This window comes from Cydia fagiglandana, chromosome 9 (genome assembly GCF_963556715.1).
Source record: "Cydia fagiglandana chromosome 9, ilCydFagi1.1, whole genome shotgun sequence".
NCBI lineage: Eukaryota > Metazoa > Arthropoda > Insecta > Lepidoptera > Tortricidae > Cydia > Cydia fagiglandana.
Window position 1 is genome coordinate 4,639,638 of NC_085940.1, and position 24,650 is coordinate 4,664,287.

Sequence of the window (24,650 nt, forward strand, 5' to 3'; positions counted from 1 at the left end):
GGGCCTGCCTTTACCTCTGCGGCCCTCCGGCTGCCTTTACCTCTGCGGTCCCTCTGGGGATGACAGATCAGATGCTAGGAAAAGTCACGTGATTGTTTCCATACAATTAAAGTTATATTGGCGTTTTCTCATCAAGGATTGACATCTTGACTAGGCTATAAGTAGATGAGTAATCCATAATAGAGAAAATAAATGGATTTTACATTCAAACAAACATTCTTTTTCTCAGATTTTAGGGTTACTTCCATATTAAAAAATAAAAGTTTCTCACAGTTGGTTAATCGTTGAAAAAATACCCTATAGAGTCTGTGCGGAAAGAGAAGAGTCGTGAAATGTATGGGATCCAATACATTCTACGACTCTTCTCTTTCCGCACAGACTATAGCCAGAAAACTTTAGTTGAAATGGACATATCGCCAATTTGGCAATACTGCGGGAAATACTTAATTGATAGCTCGGCCATGGAATTACCCGAGCATTAAAATAATATATAATAATAACTTTATTGGTATAATAATAGCATGGTGTTTAAATAATTACGGGGTTTGGAACGATTGAGTAAGATTTTGCGCATTTTAGGGGGTCATGACACGGCAATGTTGAGAAATTGGGCCCAGCTAATGAAGATCGGGTGAGTCAACTGTGAATTGACTGTGTCGTGAGACGTCGCACTTGCTCTAATCCAATCATACGAAATTGAGTGGCTATCATAGGTGTGTAACCTGGGGGCCTAGCTAAGATGACAATCTTACATCGACAAACGCTAAACAAAAAAAAATGTATCGAGATGACAAAAAGACACGTAACCATTTCGTTCCATCAAGTTTATTATTCATCAATTTGGTACTCACTACTCATACATACCTACTTAGAACTAGCGACCCACCCAGCTTTGCACGGGTTAACAAATTAATCAAATTATACACCCAAACCGTCCTCAAGAATCACTCTATTGATAGGTGAAAACCGCATGAAAATCCGTTCAGTATTTTTTGAGTTTATCGCGAACAAACAGACAGACGCGGCGGGGGAATTAGTTTTATAAGGTGTGGCGATAGTGATATTGCCAAGGGATGCTACGGTGGCTGCTGGTGGTGGTACCTAGGTATTTATGATATTCCATTTTTTTTATCTCAGTCACGGTCCTACAACTTAGGACTTTCAGTTTGGAAGTTGGTAGCCTTTTTCACCACCACTTTGATAATTTGCCGTGTCGCGTGATCCGAATCACACTAGCAATAGCAGAGCATTTGCCTGCAATCAAATCACTGGTCAATTGTGCTATAGTAATAGACCAATAGCCATATGAGATATGAGTCAGAAATAGATTCTTCCTGCTTCATTCACAGTTTGTAGAGGTAATCGTTGCAATAAATTCTTGTCCCCGCTGCCTGCGAAGACAGTAAAATGTGATGCGAATTATGCTCTGGATATTCACTCCCATTGCATTGTACTTATTAATACAGTCGACTGACCGTTTGTAGATCTTATTGCAGCGAGATAAGGTACCTATCTACCTATGCCAATGGCCAGTTAACTGGTTTGCCCTTAGTATCGTAGCAGAACTGATAATACCGCTACTTGACGCTAGATTTCGACTACGAAAATAATAAGCGTTTTGGTAACAAAACTCATGTATGAAGTGAACACTGTCATCATCATCATCATCTCAGCCATAAGACGTCCACTGCTGAACATAGGCCTCCCCCTTGGACCTCCATACGTGCCGGTTGGAAGCGACCCGCATCCAGCGTCTTCCGGCGACCTTAACAAGATCGTCTGTCCATCTTGTGGGTGGACGTCCTACGCTGCGCTTGCTAGTCCGTGGTCTCCACTCGAGCACTTTTCGACCCCATCGGCCATCTTCTCTGCGTGCAATGTGGCCTGCCCATTGCCACTTCAGCTTGCTAATCCGGTGGGCTATGTCGGTGACTTTAGTTCGTCTACGGATCTCCTCATTTCTGATTCGATCACGTAGAGTATGCTTACTTATTCTACTAGTATCGTAGCAGAACTGATAATACCGCTACTTGACGCTAGATTTCGACTACGAAAATAATAAGCGTTTGAGTAACAAAACTAATGTATGGAGTGAACACTGTATGCTTACTTATTCTACTAACCGATAAATAGGTCCACCGCGAGGGGTCCCAATACCTAATTATACTTTTCGGTAACATATTACATAACATAACGTACCTGACACAGGTTCGTATTAATCCGAAAGTTTTCAATGACAATAGCTACCCTTGGGTACAATAATATACCGGGTGTGGCCTGTAACACGAGCAAATAATGAAAACATAGACTGTACTCCTCAAACGATGACACTTTTGTTCAACAACTTTTAAAAATTATGAAGTATTTGAGTCCCTATTTTTCATACAAAATAAATATTATCTTCAATGGACGCCATCGCCACGCCATATCATTGTGATTGACGTTGCTTGTCAGTGTCACGCCTTATACATAACATAATTCGCAATACATTGCTGCGTCATAGAATAAACTTTAAAGTGTATCAAAAATTAAACCAAAAGTTATTTTTAAAAGTTGCTGAACAAATGTTGGTCAGTATGAGGAGTACAGCCTACAGTTAATTTTTTTGCTCGTATTACAGGCCACACCCGGTATAGCCCTTTCGTATAATTTGTATAGAGCGTATCTCAGCAATATAAATCTTTATTATTTACTTAAGTACGAGTAAAATTATATATTTACACATGTAAATGTCAGAACTTGAAATACAAGTTTGCAAAGACCAACTCGTGTGACCTCAGGACAAAACATAAATATGTCAAAGTCGTTAATACACCGTCAAAACTGAACACCTATACACAATATTATATATTGTATAATATTGAGTAGGTACATAATTATGTTAGCGATGGTTTTATTACAACATGTTTCTATCTACATAGTAGCCCATCTTTAATAATAAATAATAAAATAAATATTATAGGACATCCTTAATACACAGATTGACGTGACAGTCCATTTCCAACGAAAGCTGCACTACTGTTCATTTTACTATGGAAATTGACAATAACAGCGACGCGTTCAGTACTAGTAATGCAGCTGCGGTTAGAAATGGAATGTTACCCTAAGTCCCGCAGTAAGCTCAAGAATGCTTGTGTTGTGGGTACTCAGAAAACGATATACTTATTAAATATATAAATACTTAAATACATAGAAAACAACCATGCCTCAGGAACAAAATCTGTGTCATCACACAAATAAATGCCCTTACTCGGATTCGAACCCAGGACCATTGGCTTCACAGGTTCACTACCCATTAGGCCAGACCGAATCTTTAAACAAAACATTACCCTGGATTAATCTGGATCCGTATTTAGGGACTAACTTACTACCTAGCTACAGGTACTATATGTAGGTCTACCATTTAACTGAGGCGGTTGTTGGTAAGTAAGAAGTTTGAGGGAGCTACGGACTAGCTGAAGGCTAGGCTGCATTTAAGTACGTTCACGGTGCATTAGGTATGTTAAATAAGTAAAAAAAACCGGGCAAGTGCGAGTCGGACTCGCGCACGAAGAGTTCCGTACCATAATGTAAAAAAAAAAACAAAAAAAAAGCAAAAAAAACGGTCACCCATCCAAGTACTGACCACTCCCGACGTTGCTTAACTTTGGTCAAAAATCACGTTTGTTGTATGGGAGCCCCATTTAAATCTTTATTTTATTCTGTTTTTAGTATTTGTTGTTATAGCGGCAACAGAAATACATCATCTGTGAAAATTTCAACTGTCTAGCTATCACGGTTCGTGAGATACAGCCTGGTGACAGACGGACGGACGGACGGACGGACGGACGGACGGACAGCGAAGTCTTAGTAATAGGGTCCCGTTTCACCCTTTGGGTACGGAACCCTAAAAATGTAACAAAATTAGTTTCAGTCCCAAAACTTAGCTTCCTTCTACTAGAAAAGAACCACGTAACTTCTTTATAGGCTACCTGAGATAATTGCATCTAGCTTGCAATTGCGGTCTAGCATTAGTTGCGTTCTCGCGCGCGAGTCCATACTTGAAGTCGCGCTAGATGTATGGAGTCGCGCGCAACTCATGTAGCACTGTAATTATTGAACTGCTCCAGATTTAAACGTCGGATGTAAATAAATACCTCTGAAAGACTTACCATGTACAGTCGCCATCAGATATATCGGAGCGGTCTCGGCGCTCACAAATATCTGAATACGCCTCTATTGTCAAGGCGTTAGAGCGCTTGTTCAGATATTGTGAACGCCTTGGCCGCTCCGATATATCTGATGGCGACTGTACCTACTGTTTTATTTTGCTGAGTGTCATTAAGTACTACTTATCACACTCAGCAAAATAGATAATGTATAATGTGGCAGATTCGAGATTAATTGATAACAAAAATTTAATTAAAAAATATATCACACACTGCTACTTTCACTTGTTTTATTATTTTCATAGTTTCCTGTTTATGCATTTTAATAAAAGGATGACCATGACGTTGCGATTGAGAGATAAAAACATGATTTCATTATAAAGTCGTCGCAGTGCTATTTTTGTAGAGACGAGGTAGGTCGCGTCATTGTTTTATTAATTTGTATAAGTTCAAATATAGATTTTACATAGGTAGAAGTGGTAGGTATTTTTTTACATTTTATTATTTTATCGTACTATTATTCAAAACGTGGAAGAAATAATCTCGATTACCTACTAGGTCTAGCGCGAAAATCGAAATTTCATTATCATCCTTTCCATCGCTCGATTCGCTCGAATATGCAAAAGGCAGATAGCAAAATTTAGATTATGGAAAATAATGTTAGTTTAGTAGTTCCGTGAATACTAGTGTACAAGGTACTAGCAGGGCAGAGGAGGGAGGGGGGCTGGGGTGTTAGGTCATAATTATAGCCTAACGACTTTCGGACTCTTGTTAATTTATTGATACACTTCAGCACTTCAACTTGTCAGTTAAATGATTCCCAGTGATATCTAAATCAACTTCATTACTAAGTATTTTAGTGAAAATTAAAATAGACTTACTTCCAAATTAAGGCTTCGTTGGTTCTAGTAAAAATCATCCTAGGCGTTTCCTAGACTGTACGGTATCGTCTTGGGTCGTCCCATTCGTTTTTCGTCAAGTTCTTAAATTAGTCCTATTCTGCTTTCGTCACTCATTCTACATTCGTCACAATCGTCGGTGGCTTTCAATGTAGAATGAGTGACGAAAGCAGAATAGGACTAATTTAAGAACTTGACGAAAAACGAATGGGACGACCCAAGACGATACCGACTGTACAAACTGCCAAGTCCATGCCAAGTCAGTCCACCCTTGATCCAAATAAGAATCATGAGATGAACCAGAACATACCTCAAAACTGAGGTCACACGCGTGGCTAATTACTGGTCACCGTAATTGAGACCGGCCTTCGGCGCTCAGGTGCCGTGACGTCACACTTTTCATTGGCCACCTTCGTGCATTTGTAATTATGCAATTGCACATGTCATGCGAGCGTTTATAATCGCTTGAAAGCTATGTGTATCAGTTATGTGACACTGATTTTGTATCTGGAGACTGTATTCTGTTGGACTAGAAGATATTGTTAAAGAAGTTGACACAATATGTTTTAATAAACTGGGGGGTCGGTAAGCTTTTAAGGTTATCTAACTTACTAAATAAATAAAACTTCTGTTCGTATTTTTTTTTTATTGGATTACATGTCATTTTACAGTAACCGACAAAAACAAAATCTTAAAAAATACTCCAGTTATATTTATATTAACGCAGGCTTCGTCCGGTGGCTACAAATGCAATTCAGCAACATGATTCGTCCCAAAGTAATCAAAAGGCTTAAAGATCCGTCAGGGCATAATTAAGATTAAAGTAAAGATGATTTAAAGTGACCGAAATTATGAATTAGTGAGACTAGAGGATTATACCTAACCTAATATCTGTTCATAAAACCTAAGAATTCGATCTAACGGGATTTCACGAAAACTCTGAAGTCCCCTCTAAAACTTGACTGTTCTTGATTGGATTTTTAAGAAAATTTCTAGCTATAGCTCGTTTTTTTTAGCATTAGAAATTAGGTAAACAATCTTGATGTGTCTTTTAATTGAAAAAAACATTTTAAAAATAAGTTACGGCAAATATGTAACAATTATGAATCTAATTCGATCATTTATATTCTTCTGTTTTCATAAATGATAGTTACTGATTTTTAATAAGCGTTTTTTAATTAAAAGATTTAAAAGACATGCCAAAATCGCTTACCTTCTTCCAAGTTCTTTCTAATGCTAAAAAAAACGAACTATAGGTAAGCTAAACCCTAGGCTAACCCTACTCATTCCAATAATGTGGCTATTACACCTACGCAACTCACTCATTAATAAACATTTTAATAATCTTCCTCAATTTTCTACCATTTACTGAAACGGCATGAATTTTACAAGGTTTTCCGCAGTGTCGTGTCCGTAGGTGGCTATCAAGACATCCGCCGGGCGTTAACTGGGTAAAGTATGGCGATAGCGCACATCCTTGCTGAGGATGGATGTGTCAAAACGGAACAATCTTCCTGATTTGATATGACATAATGACGACAGCAACACTCAAAACTTTTCAACTGACCTAATTCATAAAACTACCACCGCGACTTAGGTAAAAAAATTGATTTATAAGTTTTTAGTGTTTTTATTATGTTAATAAATAAATACCTAAATATTCATTAAAAAATTCGTAATTTAAGATATCGAATATAATTTTTTTTAAAATTCATTAAATTAAAATAGTTAAGTAAATGAACATGCTAATTAAAATTATTTTTTAAAACTTTAAAAATGTTCTAAACTTAATTTTATTGGACATATGTATCTTCTATAAATATTATAAAACAAAGTCCTCCGCCGCGTCTGTCTGTCTGTCGGTTATGTTCGCGATAAACTCGAAAACTACTGAACGGATTTTCAAGCGGTTGTCACCTATCAAAAGTGATTCTTGAGGAAGGTTTAGTTATAATTTATTAAGGCTTACCCGTACGAAGCCGGGGCGGGTCGCTGGTGAATTAAAATGCAATGTTGGTATTGCTACTCGTCAACAGATGGCGCTAGTATTCGTAATTTGTAATGAAACGAACATAGCTAACCCACAGGTAGTTCAGGAATGCGATTACATTAAACAGAAAGATATAGTTTTTAATGTATCACCATATTAAAAATAACACCGTGAGATATTAGGAGTATGTATTGTATACCTATTTCACAACCTGCATTGGGCTAGAGTTGGCACTATGGCCTATGGCCTACCATGGGCATGGGCGCCGGCAGCGGGGTGCAAGGGGGTGCACTGCACCCCCCTGGCAAGAAAGAAAACACGTAGGAAAATGTACAAAATATATATTTTTTACCTGACTACGCCAGCATTATTATGTTATTGTTTGAATAAAATTGCATATTAAGTATTGTTAATAACATTGACACGTACTTAAATGATGGCATCGAGTGCTTCTATTACACATATGCACCTCCCTGAAAGTAATCCTGGCGGCGCCCATGACCATGGGCCTACCTAATTCCTCTAACTAGTCCATAACTTTGTGCCTGGAAGTGAGATGAATGTTAATAAATATTTTCTAATGATAATGGTGAGATTCGCTCCAACCATTTGTATTCCCTGATGATTACGATCATACTAACCTATTTCAAGCGAGAGTTAAATAGGTAATAGGCAAAAATTTAATTCATAACAAAGTGACAGGGGTCAATAGTGTTAACTACCTAATACCCGACGGGGCCACATTGGTGCCGTGGAAACTAGGTAGGGCCCTGGTGTGGGACGCAACGTGCGTAGATACCTTCGCACAGTCCCATATCCAGGCGACCCGCGCCCAGGCCGGCGGCGCGGCTGACCAGGCCCAGGTTCTCAAGCGCCGCAAATATTCGTCCTTACTTAAGGACTACGAGTTTGCGGCGCTCGCGGTAGAGACACTGGGCCCTTGGTCAGCCGACATGCAGGCCTTTGTGAGGGCCCTGTCGGGACGGCTGATTGACGCCACAGGGGATCCCAGAGCTGGCGCGTATTTCTCGCAACGAATCGCCCTGGCGGTTCAGCGAGGAAACGCCGCCAGCGTAATGGGTACCATGCCACAGGCGGACCTGCTAGAGGGGGTATTCTTTTTATAATTAGGTTTTTATTTTATAGGTAAGTTTCTTTTATTTTAGTATTAATTTTAATTTCTTTGTAGTTTTAGTTTATTTTAATAAGTTATTTTATATTCAATATGTTATACATAGTTAGTTTCTTTGAAATAAATAGACTACCTAATAAAATATCCCTAAAAATATCATTTTCATCTTTCCAGGACCAGCTGTCCCCAAAATGAAACCCCGCAACATGAAAAAACACAGTGCGAGTGCAAGGACGATAATAATATTGTGACAGTTCAATTCGGACATTTAACCATGACAGCCGAGCCCAGTTCCTACGAAATGGAGATCAGAACCGAGGAGAAAGAACCCAAACCGGCTTCGGGGAAGATCTTTTACAACCCGGAGGAGACTGATGAAACCAGTGTGTTTGACAGCTCGATGGTGGAGTCTCCGATGCTTGGGGCTGGGTTTAGAGGAAGCGGATTCCTCAGGCCTCCGTTGACGTTGCATGCTTCGAATAGCCTACATAGAATCCCGACATACAGCAGCTCTATCGGACAGAGTACTATTTATCGACAGGATACGTGCAGGTAACTTTAATAGTTTGTATTTTTTTAACAATATCAAATATTTTCTAAGAGCTAAGTTATCTGACTATGTAACCTTTGACCTAGTGTCTCATGAAAGCTAATACATGCTTTTTTTAAACAGTAAGCTCTACTTTAACCCAAGAACCGTAAAACCATTGTCTGAAATCCCCCAACTATGGTTAAAATTAAAAACTAACTAGAATATCAGGCCACTGACGAGCCTTCCAAATGGATGCCGTTACAATGGATTCATCCAAATGGACGGACATCCCAATGTTTAATCATTGTACGTTTTTGACATTCACGGACGGATTTTGGATGGCAGCCACGCTATTTGGACTGTTAGAAGGCTCGTCAGTGGCCACCTGTGCCACCCCACACTATAGCGTCTTTTGAGCTTCGGCATCTATACGCTATGGAAAAAGGCGTCACTGCGCAGTTGCGCCAACGTTACGAGCAGCAGCCATAGTGGGCGCCGACGCTCGGGAGACGCTAGTGTTGGGCTTTAGTTTAGTTGAGACTATTAAAATTAGCAAATTTTTGGGCGAAATATTTTCATGAATGAGAGAAAAAAGGGAAAATATCATTGCCATTGAACTCCTTAGCATTACCTCTAGCCTAGAGATGAATGGGTTAGATGTTAGATAAACAATAACGATTATTTACTATTCATAAAGTTATCAATATGTGACTTTTCCGTACATTAGAAGAGTCATTTAAAAAATGTAACTACTCCTTTTAATCTTACAAGTTACATTTAAAGCAGAGTCGCTAGTGCAAAAATGCTATGCTATTTATATAAGTAAGTCATTGGACAAATATTTAAACATACAACGAGTTTTTTTTCTAAGAAAGATAACAAATATAACTTCGCTACTTTGACAATTAGGTGCTATTCTAGTAAACTAACTTAAAAGTGGTAGACGTAGGTACCTACTAATAAAATAATGAAGTATACAATAGTGAAGACAGACATGTGTATTTAAATTAGAACCGTGAGCCAGATGCATCCGCAAAATTGTTACAGGTACGTATTTACAAACTTCGAACAAAAACTTACAAACATCTGAATGAATCATAATTATGCGTTCTACGAATCGCGGAAAATAATTATCTGATAGTAGTAGCCTTTTTTTTAATTTAAGAGTTTTTCAATTTATTGTAAACAGGTCGTTTCGCCGCTTTTAGTCATTTATAGTTACAAAAAAAAAAAGATATAAATAGGTACTCGTATTGTGTACTTTTATTTAAGTAGCATCAACATCGTCAAATTAAAACAGGTTAAATTGTGATAGTTATAAATAATTGTCTATAAATTATAGATATCGGCTTGCGTCCCGTGATAAAAAATTGTTATCTAATAAGCAATTCGAATGGTGACCGAGTGAAACTCTTTAATAATCTCTATCGATAATTTAATAATTGAAATATGGTGTTATTGTTAAGGGTACGAGCCCTGAATCACCATCCTTGAAAGTATCTACTATATCTAATCAGTAAACTTAGATAAGTGATTTCACTTACTTATCGAAATAGTTTTGTTGAAATATTTATTCGCAATCCAGTATCCGTTGTGATTGTTTAGTTTTACATTTAAAAATTTCCTATTTATTCCATATAATTGTAAATTAAAATCGTTGAGCGGCAGGAGCCATTTTGAAAAAAAAAGAAGCCATAGCGTAAAGCGATAATCGTATTCTGGATAAAATAGTTTTTTTTTCTGGAATCTTCTGTGTTCAGACTTAAATTTTTTGTGTCTTTTGTATAGAAAAACACGTGGAAAGTGTCTGAAAATGCGTCGTAGACGTAAATAAGTGATAAGGTAGACATTATCGTTGTTGACCAAGAGTGTTCCAGTTCTGTTTTGAATTAATCACCAGTGACAAGGTATGCTAGTCTATAGTCAGGTAGTTGTTTATTATTGATAATCACCAGACAAAATAAGTGAAATTACATTGAATTATTAAATAAACTTAGACAGTAAATTAAGGGTCAAAAAACCCAGTCTCATGTCGATTGTGTTTATATCAGCAAGTAAATTCACAAACTTTCAAGAGCGTAGCATGTGAAATCGAAATTAAAAAGAGCCACTTCCCGGCCTAGGCCTGCAACTTTGTATGAAATTTCATTAAAAACCTCTCGTCTAGCCGCGCCGGAGACGTGATACTTCCCAGCCTAATATAAAGATCATATCGTAATATCAATATTTCATTGCATGTTTGAGAAAAATAAATTAAAACAACAGCGTGCTCCGTCTTGACCAATTTTCCAGTCAACTTCATGTAGGTATATTTCCATTAACATTTTCATTTATAAGATTAATTTGGTTTCCTTCTCCTGACAAAAGCTGTGAGACATAATTTTATTTCAGGTCTCTAAGTTTTAATACCCCTCCCCCCCCATTGTGATATCACATTACACACACACAGTTCGCCACATATATATCGTGAATATACTTTCGAATATTAATTTCCCCTCTCAAAGATATATTATAACTATTATAAGAAACTATTCTTGTTGGGAAATTCACCAGTGACATTGCTACTTTTAACAATTAGTCGACTACGGTATGTGCGTATGAATCATGAGTTGTCAATGTTGGCATGCAAATATGTCGAATTTAGACAAATATTACGATTTGACAGAATAGACTAGGAGGACTTTTTTATTTTTAGGAAAAATAAATAACACACACGAATGAATTAAGATTAGGTACGTTACAGAATATAAAATTAAATAAAAACTAATAAACACAAAAGCTATGTGAAACGACTAAATTCGAGTCGATTATTGAAATACCTAAGTGACTTATCGATGACGAGCATAGTTATTTAATTTTCTGAATGTAACTACATAAACAATGACGGCATTTCTTACTTTTATGAACCGGTTTACCCGAAGGCTAATTGCCCAAAGTGTCACTTTCCAAGGCTCACAAACAAAAAGGTAAACACGGGGAGACGCGCCATAATCTGCCAAATCCACAAAAATCCTCAAACACTGATATGTGTCTAGGTAATCTTGATTAATCGCTTCTCGAGACATTTCCACCACGCGATGAAATTACCTACATAGAAAAAGTAGTTAGATTTTTGTAGATTTAAGGCTCTAAAAACACCGCCTTAATATCTTGGTATTTTTCAAAATGCTATTTCTCTTTTAATATCAAACTAAGGGCAGTTATCGCACGCGTCGTGTTATATTGTAAAATGTGACGTTCTCAGTCAAAAGGTACCATATAGTCGGTTATCGATAAGGTTGATTTCAAATTGAAGCTATATGGAAATAGCGCCTTATTGACAACCGACAATAAGTACCCTTTTGGTTGAGAATGGCACAAATGATGATAGGTGACGTACCTACATAATCTTTTAGCTTAAGCCACTATGGCTTATTTATTAATCTTTTTTCTCAGTGTTTTATCTTATTTTAATGTAGCGCGTAATTTTAATAAGTAATTTTCTACTAATACTAAAATCTTAAGAGGTGGAAGATTTCATTCTGATCTGTAAATCTGTGTAAGATACCTTAAGAGGTGTTTTACTCCTAATAAACCTCTTTTCATTGAATTGGAGTCAATTTAAAATACATGCCTATTGAATGGTAATTACTTACCCCCTTAATCATAAACGCGCAACAAATCTCAATTAGCTAATAATCTTTTAAACTTTCGCGTTTTGAATACATATTAACTCACATTATAGACGGGTCTAACACAATAATTCGCGTTAGACCGGTCTATAATGTGAGTTAATAGCTAATAATCGTTTATCGTTTGTCCTAATCTGTCATTTTGACCTATGCATTTGTAAGAAAGGGATAAAACATAATTTAACTAAATGACATGTAAAGTTTTATGAATAAGAGGGTTAAAGTATACAAATCTTTGTATTTTCTACCAATTTTATATTCGGTTATTAACCTCATCTATCTCGTTCTCTGCATTCTCCTACTAACTCGTCATATCGCAAATATATTATTTAAAAAAAAGTGGTCATATGCCAGGCGTTCCGAACTTCCTGAATACAAGTCGAATTTACCACGTAAATATTACTGCGGTCGCTGCGCTCAATTTCTTAATGCGTAGGTATATTTTGTAGATGCATGTATGTATGATGTTTGAATGCAATAAAGCTTAGTTTTTATTTTACAAAACATAATACTATTTTTATCTTGAGCCGTTCGACATCGGAGTGCAAAGTAAATAGATTTGGGTTTCAACATTGGAGATATTCGTAAGATGGAGAATTGAGAGGATTTGGAAATGATTTTGCAAAGATTTGGTAAACCATAGGTACTACTAGTACATTTCGATGCTAGTGCGGAAGGTATGTCATTACTTCACGAGTACCGAGATATCTTGCCACGAGCCGCAGGCGAGTGGCAAGACTCGGGACGAGTGAAGAATGACATTTCCGCACGTGTATCGAACGACGTTTTTTAATACAGGTGCGAAAAAATAAGAAAAACATTGTTAATCGTACACTAAACAAAAGTGGTAACAGTGACAGCTCGGTTAGACGTCGTATATTATATCTATGGGCGTTTGGCAGCTATTCCGTTCCATTCAGTCAACTTATTAAGAACGGAATTTTCAATATTGAATATTAAAAAATAAACGTGTTATAATGATGAAGAGGTAAGTAATTAAATATGAAATATGTAATATTTTTCGTATTCTTACATTAACGGTAGGTTTTTATGCTGATTACGACGTTTAAAGGAAACTAATATTAACACTGATCAATAAGTAGTCGTGAATTGGAACAAGTATAAATTTAAAAAAATTGGAAAAGTAAAAAGCACTAGTTCGAGATAACCAACTTTCCGCACGCTAAACAGCTACGTAAAGTAGCACTTTTTGAGCAACTGTATTAAAAAATATTTAGCTGAACTGGATATTCGTTTTGTGCCTAGATGTAAGTAATTACTCTCTCTCATTGTACACAAAAATACCGTATAAATTAAATAAGTTATGTATGTACGTACAAACAAAACTTCATCAAAATCATAAGGGTATAAGGGTACCTTTAAGATTTTTTATACACCTTTGTCTATACAGGGTGGTTTTGTTATGTCTGACCATACTCGGAGGGGTGAGTATGTAGGTCATACTGAATATTTTTTAACTATATAGCCAACCCCGAATCGCGAAAAAAAACTGCTGTTCTACAGAAAAATTTGACATAAGATTCGTCGAAACAGCAGATTTTTTTATTTTCGGGATTGGCCACATAGTAAAAGCTAGTAATTCAGTACCTACATATTCCCTCTCAGAGTATGGTCAGACAACAAAATCACTTTATATAAAGGAAACATCAAGCTAGTAAGGTCCTGTATAATCTAGTACCTACTAGGGTCCAGCACGCGCGCCCCGTCACTCTTCATAAGTTACCACTGACACTTGTACACTTGATGCACTCGCCACGCGTATGCAACTGCATGATTACTATGATTATCCTGTACGGGGGCGAGCACTACGTGCGTACTGTACGTGCGAAGTTGTGAAGACATATGCGACACTGCAACTGCAATACGGTCGCGATCTTTTCATTTTATTATATTGCACGAGGCGTGATTGCTTGAAGCAATGAGGATATTTTAATTTAAAGGTTTATATGGTATATCTCCGTGCATACCATGTTTGCTGGGCCTGATTTTTAAAGGTGGCCACTGACGAGCCTTCCAACAGTCCAAATAGCGTGGCTGCAATCCAAAATCGGTCCGTGAATGTCAAAAACGTACAATGTTTAATATTAGGATGCCGTCCATTTGGATGAATCCATTGTAACGGCATCGATTTGGAAGGCTCGTCAGTGGCCTGCTTAATACAGTACAAGTAGAACTTGACTGGTGGCCGGCTACGTTGAACTATGATAATAGTTTTCAAAATACGCGTCACGTAGACCGAGTAGACCGAGAGTAGAGCGAGTGACTCTATCAGACCAGCATGACGCTACCTAAATTGTGTTTTATACTGAAAGTATCCTTATTCTATAAGTATCTTCGTTATTCAGCGACAATCTTTCATACAGATTAAATTACGTTGATAAAAAAATTAAGAATATTTTTCTTGTTTACACTACAATCATACGAGTATAACTAAGTAATACAAAACGTATTAAGTATCTTAAAAAAATGGCAACATATTTTTGAGCCACTCTGTATGTTTATTGTATTACAAGTTAGTAAAAAATATCGGGTAAAGAACCAAATGTGTAGGTAATAGTCCAGTAAAAACGTTATTTTTTACAGGATTAATATAACTATAATATTTATTGTAGGAACTCTCAGCTTTAGGTAGGTAGGTAGGTGGAGTTAGGTCAAGAAAAGTTGAGGTCACGAGAGGGGTAGGGGAGTATTTAATTTAAACACATGCGCTCTATCCAATGGTCCATTTACTACTGAACTACTTACTAACTCAACAATCTGTCTCCCTATACTATACCACAAAGTCTGTAACGATTCTGATAGCATGCACAATGCAAGTGTTATTTATACGTCATAATTTCATAGAAGTTTGATGTTTAAAACAACACTGGCACTGCGTGTCCTATCAAGATCGTTGCAGACTTATCTAGGTCTAACTCTACAGTCCGTTTTTTTAGCATTTAGAAAGAACTTCGCAGAAGTAAGCTTGTGGTTCCAAATCCGGCACTTTAAGCGGTAATAATTTGAAGTAAATCATATGTTTTGATCATGCTACATTAGATAATTCAATAATTATTAACAATTAAAGAGCCTGATAAAAACTGCACGCTTGCTTCTGTGGAGTTCTTTCTAATGCTAAAAAAAACGAACTATACGTACTTATTTATTAGCAAAATTATTTGCAACGTACTTGTTTATTTGTTCAATTTTTATATCATTACGTATGTATCGTGTCACCAAGGTGCTTATTTTAATATCACGACTGAAATGTCGCCGTATTTGCTCGAGATACAATGATGTCGTGAGTAAATTTGTTTATACGGAGGTTTCGTGTTAATTAAGTGCACAGAAAACGGAAATATCATTGAGACGGAACTTTTAAGAAATATTGGAAATATTATTTATAAAAAAATAATATCTGGGAGACGACGCTTTGGTCGGAAAACATATAAACACTGAAAAATGCTAGATCGATTATTCGCCCCTGAAACCCCCCATATAGCAAATTTCATCGAAATCGTTAGAGCCGTTTCTGAGATCCCCGAAGTACCTATATCAATATCAGTGAAGTAATCAAAAAACCGGCCAAGTGCGAGTCGGACTCGCGTTCCAAGGGTTCCGTACATTACCCAATTTTCAACAATGTATTTTTTATATGTGAAACGCGAGTGAATTGCCTTAGAAAAACCCGTAGGGGTCGGATCAAAAACTAAGTAATTTGTCCGACTCACGCTTGACTGCATATTTCTTATAGGTTTTCCTGTGATCTATAGGTACAGAGCTATTTTGTTTATTTTTTTCAAAATTTTAGACCCATTAGTTTCGGAGATAAAGGGGGCGGGGGGATGGTCATTTTTGGTTATTTTCTTAAATAACTTCTAAACTATTTATTTTAAAATTACAAATTAAGCTCTTTCATTTGATATGTAACAGGATAAAGTTCAAAAAACATTATTTTTTAATTTTCTCATTTACCCCCCAAAAGTGGCCTCTATGTTTAAAATTCATTTGTTTACCTAAGATGTTCGTCTTTGGGTCACGAATTTACTCGTACATATGTGTACCAAATTTCAACTTAATTGGTCCAGTACTTTTGGAGAAAATGGGCTATGACAGACGGACAGACAGACGGACGCACGGTTCCGTTTTTTTCCTTTTGAGGTGCGGAAGCATAAAAATAGCCAAAAAGTAACGAAAAGTAATGGTAAAATTCTGAATTCTTTCTCTCTCTCTCTTCCTAGCTACCTATATATTATACATATATCCCACTGAATCGTAGGGCCAGCTTTCCTACATTTTCTTCTTCATTTTAATTATTATATGAATTCCACAAATCTCGGTAATTAGTTAAGAGTGACCAGTTTGGATTGCCGTAGTTTTAACACTGCACTAAAAACAAAACTTTACACTGCCCTGAAAAAAAAGTTGTTTTTCTATAACGCCACACCCACTTTAGTGCTTACAATAATTATCAAGAATCCGAAGTAAATTGACAGCAGTGTGAAAAATACGCGAAAATAAAAAATAATAAAATCTTCGAATAAAATTTGTACGTTACAAAACTTACAAATGTTATTCCACTCTTTTCAATTCTAGACTAAATTACTGAACCAATAAAAAATAGTTCGCAATAATATTAAAATGTTACCAATAACATGATAATGTAAAGTGGGTGTGTAGTAGGTGTGTAAGGAGTGTATAATGAAGATCGACCTTCGAAATGATCAGGAGTAACAAATTAGAGGGGGGGCATTAGCGGCCCAATTCGCACTTGTCAAATTGGCTATTTAATGAAAAGTTTGCGGCCATCTTGGTAAATAGAGGATGTAGCGACTTTATAAATTAATTCAAGTACCTAGAGTCGCAGTGTTTTCCTCGTGTTGCTATGATGAAAAAAGCTTCACTCCGATTGGGGACTTCACATACACCTTTGAATTTCTGCGCAGATGTATGCAGGTTTCCTCACGATGTTTATCTTCACCGAAAAGCTAGTGGTACATTCAACGCAGATGTATGCAGGTTTCCTCACGATGTTTTCCTTCACCGAAAAGCTAGTGGTAAATTCAACATATTTCGTACATAAGTTCCGAAAAACTAATGAGTTATCCGAAAAACTCTAATGAGTAATCCTGGCTCGTACATTAGTGGAGTAGAGGATTTGGACCCGCGACCTCCGGATCGAAATTCGGACGTCATCTTCATATCCACTCGGCCACCACCGCTTCATCATCATCATCATAGGCCTTTTCGTCTATATCAGACGATTTATGATGTAACACCGTTTTTGGTGGCTAAATAGACCGATGCGAGATCGACATGGTCTACCACAGGGGCCCGATTTTTGAATTTTGTTCACTCGATTTCGTCACTCGAATATCGGTGGAAAACGGCGAACTGCTAATTTTTGAAATACGTGCGATCTAAATTTGGAATCTAGTGGTATTGACCACTCGATTCCAATTCTATTAGTAGAATTTAAATGCCTAGTAGTGGAGATATCATTTAACAAACTACACGAAATCGAGTGGTCGAATTTCAAAAATCGGCCCCCAGGTCTGACAAGAGAAGTTTGCGGAAACCGGTACTGAGACACCTTGTCGTCGTCTTACCGCTTACACTTATTACATTTGATTTACACTCATAAGAATGACGCATTACGCGATTTTGGAATCGCTTTGAAATTCCTCGAAAGAACAGATTAATAATGTAATCTTTAATACTGAAAACAGGAAAATGTTATCGTCAAATATATTTTTATTATATGAAGAGATAAAATTAGTCCATTGTTATTGAAAACAATAAGATGCGTAGGAAATACTATGTGGTTATATGGCGCTTGAATGAAGCTATTATTATTATTTAAATACTTTAATACCTACAGACAATTTTGTTATACATATCTTCTTCTTCCTCGCGTTATCCCGGAATTTTGCCACGACTCATAGGAGCTTGGGGTCCGCTTGACAACTAATCCCAAGAATTGACTACAGGCATTAGTTTTTACGAAAGCGACTGCCATCTGACCTTCCAACCCAGAGGCGAAAATAAGCTTTATTGGGATTAGTCCGGTTTCCTCACGATGTTTTCCATTACCGAAAAGCAACTGGTAAATATCAAATGATATATCGTACATAAGTTCCGAAAACTCATTGGCACGAGCCGGGGTTTGATTGAACCCGCGACCTCCGGATTGAAAGTCGCACGCTCTTACCGCTAGGCCACCAACGCTTTTTTCCACCAGCGTTTTTTTAATTTTGTTATACATATATATATATATATGTACTATAATGATGAATAGTAGAATTTCGTTTAGTATGTACCACTGTATATATCTTGTATATAAATAAATGATTTTTCCCATAAAAAAAAATATGAATAGTAAATAGACGAGCTTAAAAAATTTAAAAAATATTTTTTCATAATATTACTATTGCAGAACAGCAGAGATACACATAGATCAATTTTCACTAATAACATCCGTAAAGTTCTACAGATTGTATATTTTGAGTTCTACAAGTTCTATAATTGTAACAGTAGTTTACATAGTTATGTGTATTTATGTACAAATCTTATTGTGTTTATTATGTTTATCATCAAACAAATACTTTATATGACAGTTAAATAACTGCAAAGTTAATTGAGTTATCAAAAATTCGTTAAAAAATACCTGCAACTCCAATTAAATACTTTTTAAACGAGTCATCCAGAATAGCACCACCCTGTACTTCCTTTCCGACGTCAATACGGGCACTTGCTGAAAATGATTTTCCGTAGTTTGCTGATAATTTTGATTAAGCATCTCGCGATACAATTATACAGTGTTTAGCGCGTCGTTGTGCGGAGCGGCAGTCGTGACCGCGGCATTATCGCGCGATGCTTCAGGAGCGCGCGCGCACGGGGATGGAGCAGACACACGCCCGCCAGTGAGGCGCACACACCTGCCAATCCTGCCATGCACGCCGACCCCGAGTCCCCCGCCTGCCGTGAGGAGCAGCAGCTCCTGCCTGACGAATGGCTCAAAGTCAAGACGGTCCCCGGTAACGGGAACCTCTCCCCTGGCGTGTACTACCCCACGGCCAGCAAGAGGTTCGTCGATCCGCGCAACCCTGTGCCGTCGCCGAGTCCAACGTACTGTTTCGCTTTTTGTTTTTCGTCTCGCATCCCCTACGTGTTTCATGTTTATTTTAATATACTTGGGCACACAAGCTCTGTTTGGATTCGATGAAAGGGATTTTTATATGTGTAAATGTGTACACAAATTGGTCGTTGATTAATTTGGGGGTGTTTCACGTTGGTCACCGTGTTCTAACACTGAGAAAACTTTTTACCTACTTAAGAGTTAAACAAAGATGGATAGACTTTCCCCCTTCGTTATCGCCTATACTATAAAACTCATCGACATCATTAGGTGCATTGGTCGTTTTATAGTATATGATAATTAACATAAGATATATTCTCTAAGTTTAACTAGTACACATTATCGACATTAACATTGACGAAGGTCGCTACCGTACTGACGATGCAAGCGTGAACTAGGCATTCTCATTTACAAACGCATAGATCATAACGAGAAGCCATTCATGCGAATAGTTGTAACGAGCCGTTTGTTCTTTACAGGAGCCGGTCACACAGGCACGGAGCCACGCGGAGGACGAGGCGGCGAGCCATTCTCAAAAATGGAGAGTGTAATATCCTCAAGTCAAAGATCTCGCAACGGCGGCTGCGATTCCTACAAGATATGTTCACCACCTTAGTGGACGCACAATGGCGATGGACTCTGCTCGTCTTCACACTATCATTCATCCTCTCCTGGCTTGGATTCGCATTGATCTGGTGGCTAATTGCATTCACACACGGAGACTTGGAAGAAAACCACCTCCCAACCAACCAAGAAAGCTCAGACTGGAAACCGTGTGTGTTCAACATTTATGATTTTACATCGTGCTTCCTATTCAGTATTGAAACCCAACATACTATTGGCTATGGATCCCGTACGACCACCGAAGAGTGTCCGGAAGCGATATTTATTATGTGCCTTCAAAGTATCGTGGGAGTTATGATCCAAGCTTTCATGGTCGGTATTGTGTTTGCTAAAATGACCCGTCCGAAGCACAGGACACAGACTCTTCTGTTCTCGAAATACGCGGTCGTTTGCCAGAGAGATGGGGAGTTATGCTTAATGTTCAGAGTGGGTGATCTCAGGAAGTCGCATATTATTGGTGCGAGTGTGAGAGCGCAACTTATTCGCTCGAGAACCACCAAGGAGGGTGAGGTGTTGTCTCATTATCAAACAGAATTAGAATTGAACGCCGACGGATGCGACAGTAATCTGTTCTTCATCTGGCCGATCACTATGGTGCACCGAATAAATGCCGAGAGTCCGTTTTACGGTGTGTCTGCAGCGGATGTGTTACAGGAGAGATTCGAAATAGTAGTTATTTTAGAAGGTACGATTGAGTCGACGGGGCAGACGACGCAAGCTCGTTCTAGTTACACAACCAGTGAAATCATGTGGGGGCACAGGTTCGCGCCGCTGGTGACGTACAACCGCGAGCGCCAGGGCTACGAGGTGGACTACTCTAAGTTCGAGGAGACTATGCAGGTGGATACTCCGCTTTGCTCTGCCAAAGAGCTGGACGAGTTCTACGGCAGCCAGACTGATCGCCGATCTATCGGTGAGTTCATTTTCCAAGTGAAATCTCGTGGTGTTGGTGGCTGGCTCTATATGCGACAAACTAATCAACAAAAGCTTTAACATGTATTTCTGTGTTCTCTATCGTCAACTCAATCTTGTCAAAAATAGCCTAGTACCTAATCAAGATAACTCCACGCATATCACCGTCACTGTTGGCATACTTTACGTTACTAAAATAGGAGTTAACACTTGCACAGATGTCTAATGTTATCGGTACTTTATTTATTTAGGGTCAGCTGGTGAAGGGTCTAGATACTGTTCCTATCATATGTTGTAATGATAATTATGTAAGAGCCTCATATAGGTAATTTTCTGTTTAACTGTTTTCTCCTTAACTATACAAAACCAGTTCCTGTGAACATGTTCTTAACCTCATAAGGCCTTTAAGGCCGAAGTGGCTATATTGACGTCAAGTTTTTCCAAAAAATACACACCTTTTGGAGCCTTAGAGTTAAAATAGAATCCCTAAAATGTCCCTACCTAATCTATTTAGTCTGACTAAAACTTATCCATAAAAAGTAACTTAATAAAATTTTAAGTAGTATACCCACATACATCAAAGATTGGTGTCAAAAGTTATTCCGTAGTAGCCTCAAGCGATCTTAAATTCTAAATATTGCAGTTAAATTTATAGCCCCTACCTGTGTGTTTTAAGTAGTGCAAATATGTTCATAATTCCTAGTCAAAGCACTGAAGTATGCTTATTATTCATTAGATCATGTATTCACGTGCATGTCACATATATACCTGCACGGGCTACTGTATTCAGCGCCGCATACTGCATCTTGATTTGTTCATTGTTGTCTTTGACTATCTACGTTTATCTACACTTCACTGATTTGATTTATTATCACCTGTTATAATCAGTGTACAATATTTACTTTGTTTTGTTTAACAACAATGACACTACGAAGGATTTAATTACCATGGTGTTTTGACGATTCCAAGCGGTATTTCATTATAGTTTTTGATCCAAAGTTCATCGTGAGTATAAGTATACGAACTGATATTGTTCCTTGTTATGAGGTGTAAATAAGATGCTAACTTGTAGGACGTAATTTATTTAAATCACTTCAGTGGTTCGTGTTGTACGTAATTAGGGCCTATATGCACAGTGTCGTCACTATCACCTGACTCATTTACTTCAGTAAATATAAAATTCTACGGTATAATATTCAACGAGTGTAAAAATTAAAACGTCTGGGGCCTATTTCACCACGTTGACCATTGACACCTGATACTACTGTAATTTTCGTTTCCATTTAGGGCGATAAATAACTATGATACCTACTGATGATGGTAGCTTAAAAAAAAGTTACTTGCTGGACCAGCAAAGTACGGCAAATTATCACTACAAGTTGACAATGTCACCGTTATTATACCTACCGCGGTCTGGATTTCTCGTCTCTTTGATTATTCATCTTTTTTACGACTTTAAGACTTGTTTAGGCAATAACTTTGTAGAAGACGTTATTAAATTTGATTTTAGTAAGGGGAGTTGATAGTGCCATTAGTGCCATTTTGCCAATTTATTTTGATATATAGACAAAGGATCCCCCTTTCTGCGCCAGGAAGTTGACCAGATTCCAGCGGCGTTTAAGAATATTGACTCCAATAAAAGGCAATTTAGCACCGCTTACTGTTAACCAAGACTATTCCAAGTTTTAAGAGTAACTAACGACGATACTTAGATTTGATTGCCGGCTAATTATACTGTAATATTCTTTCTTTTTTCATGCTCTGACATATACAAATAGTATATGCAGAGGTGATTGGGGTGTAATGTTACTACATTTGCATTTGCAACAGATTTCTTTGATCTTTGTTTTAAGTTTTCGAGGTGAAAAGAGCCTTAATTTAATATGAAATTTTACTTGTAATCTAGGCAGCTATAATTACTAGTATCTGCTTGTTTTATGCTATTTTTAAGACTGTTATACTATATACACTAGGTACAGTCGAGTGCATAAATATTTATACATTTTTTCACTTTATTGCAATGGGTTAAGGTGAAGAAATGTATGCATATTTATGCACTCGACTGTACCTAATGATTAGAAACGTCTACTTAAAGATCGTAGATGCTCGAATTCAGAAGAATGTATTTTAGTTTACATAGTTACATGGGATAAAGATACCTACAGATATACAAATTAATGATAGTAATACTGATAATTAATCTAATTTTAATGTTAGCATAATTTCTAATAGAATAATAACACCTATAGTGCCATGTGTAGGTATTAAGGTTATTGATCTGTAATAGGAACATATTGATATCTTTATCTCTAACTTGACATGACGTGATATCTTCTAGAGATACTCTCGCGAATAGCTATAAAATTTACTAAGCACATCGTTCTTATGCTACAAAATCTGATGCCTACTTAGTTAGTTATTATAATGTAATACCAGAAAATGACCCTTAAGGTTTAAATTTATCTCGTAGCTTAACATTTTTTTTATCATTAATTTAATCAATTTATTTTATCTAATATGATATAAATACCAAGATACGTAGGTACACCAAGATAATGGAAGATGCGGGTTTAAAACTTAAACGGCTAATAAGAATAAAATATTGATAATACCTATGATTTATTCAATATTCGTTTTTTTCCTGTGATTGTTATTATCTTGTTTATTGTTTTATACACATAATGGATTATTCTGCGATACTATAAAGCGAATAAACTAATATATCCAATAGGTCACAAAGGTGTAGCGTTAACCCCTTACTGCACGTAAAAAAATAGTGTAAATTTGAACTTTCATACTTGTCAATAGAGATGAATATCATATACGCCATATATGGCTCCGTATGCGGTAAAGGTTTAAGTGAACTGCTTTTTCTTATCTTTTATTTTCCTGTTGTTCAATTGTTCATTCACCCACGCCAATGCACGAGTATTAGTGCAATACAACACATGTGCAACAGCTTCAATCTCGCTTGTCTAACAAAATACCTATTTAATTAACATGCCTTTTGTGCCTTTTGTATTATGCAGATTTGTGTTTAGAGTTAGACCAAGAAAAGTCTTTAGCGATTTTGATGGCCCACGCACTGCAAGTGTCGATCATTTATACGTCATAAATTCATAGAAGTTTGACGATTAAAATAACACATGCATTGCGTGGGCTATCAAAATCTCTGCAGACTTTTATTGGTCTAACTCTGTTTCGATATTTCTAATAAATCAAAATCACTAACTGTGTGTACCTGGGATGAAAGTTCATCTTAAAAATTGTGTATGTATTTATACTTAGGTACAATTAATGTAAGTATTATTGGCCTATTTTCTCCTAACACAATCCTTATAAATAAAGTAGATAGTTGTGATTTAGGATTGAACCAATTCAAAAGTAGAAATTAGAAAATAGAGATTAGATCAATTTTGCTAACTAATTTAAAAATTAACAAAATATAAATTTTTCCATTTCATTCTGTGTTTCTATCTAGTCCAAAGGAAAAATTTGTGATGGAATTATTATCTCTAAATACTTACGTATTCTGCATCTTTAACTATAGTTAATTATAATTCTTATGTAACCGTTATACCTAAAGTGTTATTCTATGTAAACA

General features: G+C 37.0%; 1 protein-coding gene and 1 long non-coding RNA gene across 7 annotated transcripts in view; both read left to right on the top strand.

The window, feature by feature from the left end:
* The window catches only part of LOC134667223 (uncharacterized), a 470,671-nt gene that overhangs the window by 103,358 nt on the left and 342,663 nt on the right, over positions 1-24,650 (top strand). The gene's annotated exons all lie outside the window — the stretch shown is intronic.
* Positions 1-24,650, top strand: part of LOC134667155 (G protein-activated inward rectifier potassium channel 3-like) — a 38,478-nt gene that overhangs the window by 6,402 nt on the left and 7,426 nt on the right. For 2 of the 6 annotated variants that reach the window (XM_063524460.1, XM_063524463.1), the window contains exons 2-3: positions 8,344-8,721; positions 19,990-21,047. In XM_063524460.1, coding sequence (XP_063380530.1) covers positions 8,444-8,721; positions 19,990-21,047 — 1,336 coding nt within the window. In that variant the 5' untranslated portion in view covers positions 8,344-8,443. Of the gene's footprint in view, positions 1-8,343; positions 8,722-10,503; positions 10,609-19,097; positions 19,501-19,989; positions 21,048-24,650 lie in introns of those variants that run through there. The other 4 variants (XM_063524461.1, XM_063524462.1, XM_063524465.1 and 1 more) reach the window with 4 other exon arrangements.